General features: G+C 33.0%; 1 protein-coding gene across 1 annotated transcript; it reads right to left on the reverse strand.

Moving 5' to 3' along the window:
• On the reverse strand, window positions 1-1,407 carry LOC134726582 (neuronal acetylcholine receptor subunit alpha-9-like). The gene has a single exon (XM_063590990.1). It carries the CDS (start codon window positions 1,405-1,407, stop codon window positions 1-3), a length of 1,407 nt encoding a protein of 468 aa, XP_063447060.1.
• Window positions 1,408-3,529: the final 2,122 nt, after the last annotated feature.

The following is a 3,529-nucleotide window of genomic DNA, read 5'->3' on the forward strand; positions in this document are numbered from 1 at the left end:
TTAGACATAACCCCCTTCCTTCAACATTGGATTCAAAAATACGTATGCAAGGTATGAGTGGACAGCTATCGTGGCAAGAAAAAGTAAATAATCAAAAGCCCGCGAAACTGTTACCCATGTCATTTCTTCGGGAACCCTACAAAACCAGCAACGTTCTGAGCATGTTAACTTCTTTGTATACGGTGGTGGTTCTTCAATTTCTTCACGTTTCTTCCATTTATCCCATTTTACATTTGAGACCCCAAACTTGTGTTCTTGTGGTAGGTAGTAGACATCAAATTTTCGTTTTTTATCTTCAAAGTCATATGACGAAATAGAAATACCATCTGGGTGAATCGTTGCTTTCTTTTCCCGCTTACATCTGCATACCATGCAACACATTGTACCAACTACGAACGCTACAACAGACGGTACTTTAAGATCAACAGTCTTAAGATGTTGTCTGACAGTAAAAATAGAAACTATTGTTATTACACCACTAAAGGCCATTAAAATCACGATATACAATGACAAGGTAGACAGCGGATTAGATGTTCTGGGAAGATTATCACCAATAATTGTCAGGAAAACGGAGAATGTTAAATAAACAGTCATAGAAAATCCTACTCTACCATGATCTATTGGCATGAGGAATGCAAATCCATTTATGATTCCTAATAATAAAATAGGTGCAGCTAAAACAATTACAAAGTACGTAGAACGACGCTTTAAGTGAATAGAAAACGACACATAGGTAGCTTTGCTTGTTGAGCTCGTGCTTACTGTCGTAGTATTCATATCCCAGATAATGTTTTGAGCGAAGTCTGTCGTGTCGAGACTTGTAGAATTAGTGGAAAGTGATAATTCTTCCGGTGAATAATCAAGGTGCGACATATCAAATGAACACGTCTGTGAATCAAACGGAAATAGTTCGATATTCACATCACAACCAGCCTTAATGATAAAAGCAGGCTTCCAGGTATGAGTGCCGTCAAATCTCACGTCAATTAGATCATTGTTGGTCCCTACGACGGAAAGTTGATCAACGCCATTGTATGTGAATATCGGTGGATACCAAAGATCAGAGCGGGGTATTTTTGCTGTAGTGATGACATCTGTTACTCCGACTGGTTTTTCGGTCCATGTTAGAATTTCACTTTTCCAGGAAATTATGAAATTACCAACTAAAGTTATTGTTCCATCCCTATCAGAAAACTCTTGTATGTTGTCAAGTTTCATTGAAATACTCACATTAAGTTGGTCGGACTGGTTGTTCATAGGGAAACTCAGTTTATTATAATCAGCAAATATCTTATTGTAAAAGAACTGCCAGTCTGATGCTAAAGTTCCTCCATTTACAGTTTGGAAACATAACAAAAAGATGAAAATTCCTCCGAAGTTAAACGGTGATAATTTCTTGTCCGCCATGTTGGTGTATAATTAAATCATTTGGCAAAACATCTCGTGTTATAGTTAAACTCCATATCTGATCAGGTATAATTATTTGTAATTAACTCGAAAACAAAAGAATTATTTAAATGATGTTTTTATATAACAATACAACTAATGTATTAGTTTTTATTCAGCATTTTAAAGTTGTGCATCTTTTTAAAGCTGTGCATGTATGTTAAACATAGAGGTGATATAATTTCGTTAGCAGAATAGAAGGTTTAATGATTAAACGAAAGACATTAGTGGGTGCTTGCCATTTCACCTTTTTTTTTATCCATAATAAAAACAAGTGTAGGTACATCCAGTGCTTCAATCTTTTGACTAGACCGAAATTTGAATATTATTTTATTACTTCTATTTTATCAATTTATACTGACATAATGTATAACATGTTTTCCCTAAAGTATCCGTTGATGAATTAAGAAAATAATTATAATAAATAAATTAAACTTTCAACTGGACTTACTAAAACGTCAATAAGTGAAACAAGATTGATAAAAAAAACTTTAAGGAAATCAAAACAACAACGCACCACAACAACAACAGTCATAGCAAAATGAAGACAACAATAAACCAGAATTAAGCATACGCAAATTTTCGACGTACTTTTTCAACATCAAAACTGCTTGCAATTTATCAGTTTATAATTACGCAAATTTTAAAATAAACTCGATAAAACTATTTACTTGCCTGCGATTTCAAGAATGTCTAGCTGTATATTTCCCTATGAGTGACTGGCATGCTTGTTGACAGTGCCATTGGATTACAAACCATTATTATTTTTAGATATCAGAAATGTTATACTTCCCTTGTATCAGCTACCATCTGATCCTTTTACGGATGTTTTTCTGTTTTTTTTTTGCTATTTGTTAACGGAGTTCCATTTATCTGCATTTTGGCAGCTGTTTGAACTAAAAAGTATTTTTCAATTTAACCCTTATTATTTTCACTTATAACGATTTTGCTTTTGTTAATGAGAGAAAACTGTGATACAACTTTTAAATACTATTTTATACCTTATGAATGTTTGTGCCATTTTGTCCTTTTCGATTGGTCCTTTTTTGTGCATATCTCTTCATAATTTTAATAAGCTTTGGATTTTTAAAAAATTGGCCTCGGGCATCACTGAAAAGACATTGATTGTCAAAATGCTAATCTGATGTAGAAAATCTGGTACCGTTTGTGTTTTTAGCTAATTCATTTGCCAAGAAAGGTTTTATAATGATTTATAGACTGCGTCTATTTTGGAGAACGCGTCTCCATTATCTAGAACAGATGCAACGTATACCTCATTCTAAAATCTTTCTTGGCAAATGATGGGTGCACTTCAGAGAGTTTTCAGTGCCTGTATTTCATTATTATCATTTTGTGGATACCGATGGCGCTAATAGTAAAATGATCTTATTAAATTAAATAAATTGATTGCTAACCATATGTTATTTTAGAATATTGTATTGTCTTGACGTTTTATGGTATATTGTAAACTGTCTGACTGTCAATCAGAACACGTGCCCAGATAACTTAAGTTGCTAAGTATTCATATTCGTTTGAAAATTCTTACATACTGCTTTCATCAACGAAGAACATTAGATTTATTTCACTTTCTATGAATTGTCTGTTTAATGCTTTGGCCTTTTTATTGAAAGCTGCTTTAAACGAATATTACGAATTTTATAAAATGCTTTTATAAAATCAAGCTCCCTTATTTTCTCCTGGCAGTAAGCATCAATCAATTAAAAATATCATTTTATTTGACACGGAAATACAGAATAAACTGTAATACAAGACGGAAAATAACAGTTTTGTTTTATTGTTTGTTTTGAAATCATGGCTAAAAGATAATGAAAATCACACGAAAATTTGCTCAATATGTATAGCATAACTAATCGCTAATTTGGTATCAAATCAAGACAAAAGAATGTTCATTCGTTTGAAACATATATTTCTCGCACGTATTCGACCTTCTGCTTTTTTAAATATGGCACGAAATGAGATAAGCAATTCAATTGTTAGGTACTTGTTTAAAGTCTTTCTCCACTGAACCAGAAGTATCAATGTTATCGACGGTGTAGGGGATATCATTGCAAATCTCTGTGTC

Source organism: Mytilus trossulus, chromosome 7 (assembly GCF_036588685.1).
Source record: "Mytilus trossulus isolate FHL-02 chromosome 7, PNRI_Mtr1.1.1.hap1, whole genome shotgun sequence".
Lineage (NCBI taxonomy): Eukaryota > Metazoa > Mollusca > Bivalvia > Mytilida > Mytilidae > Mytilus > Mytilus trossulus.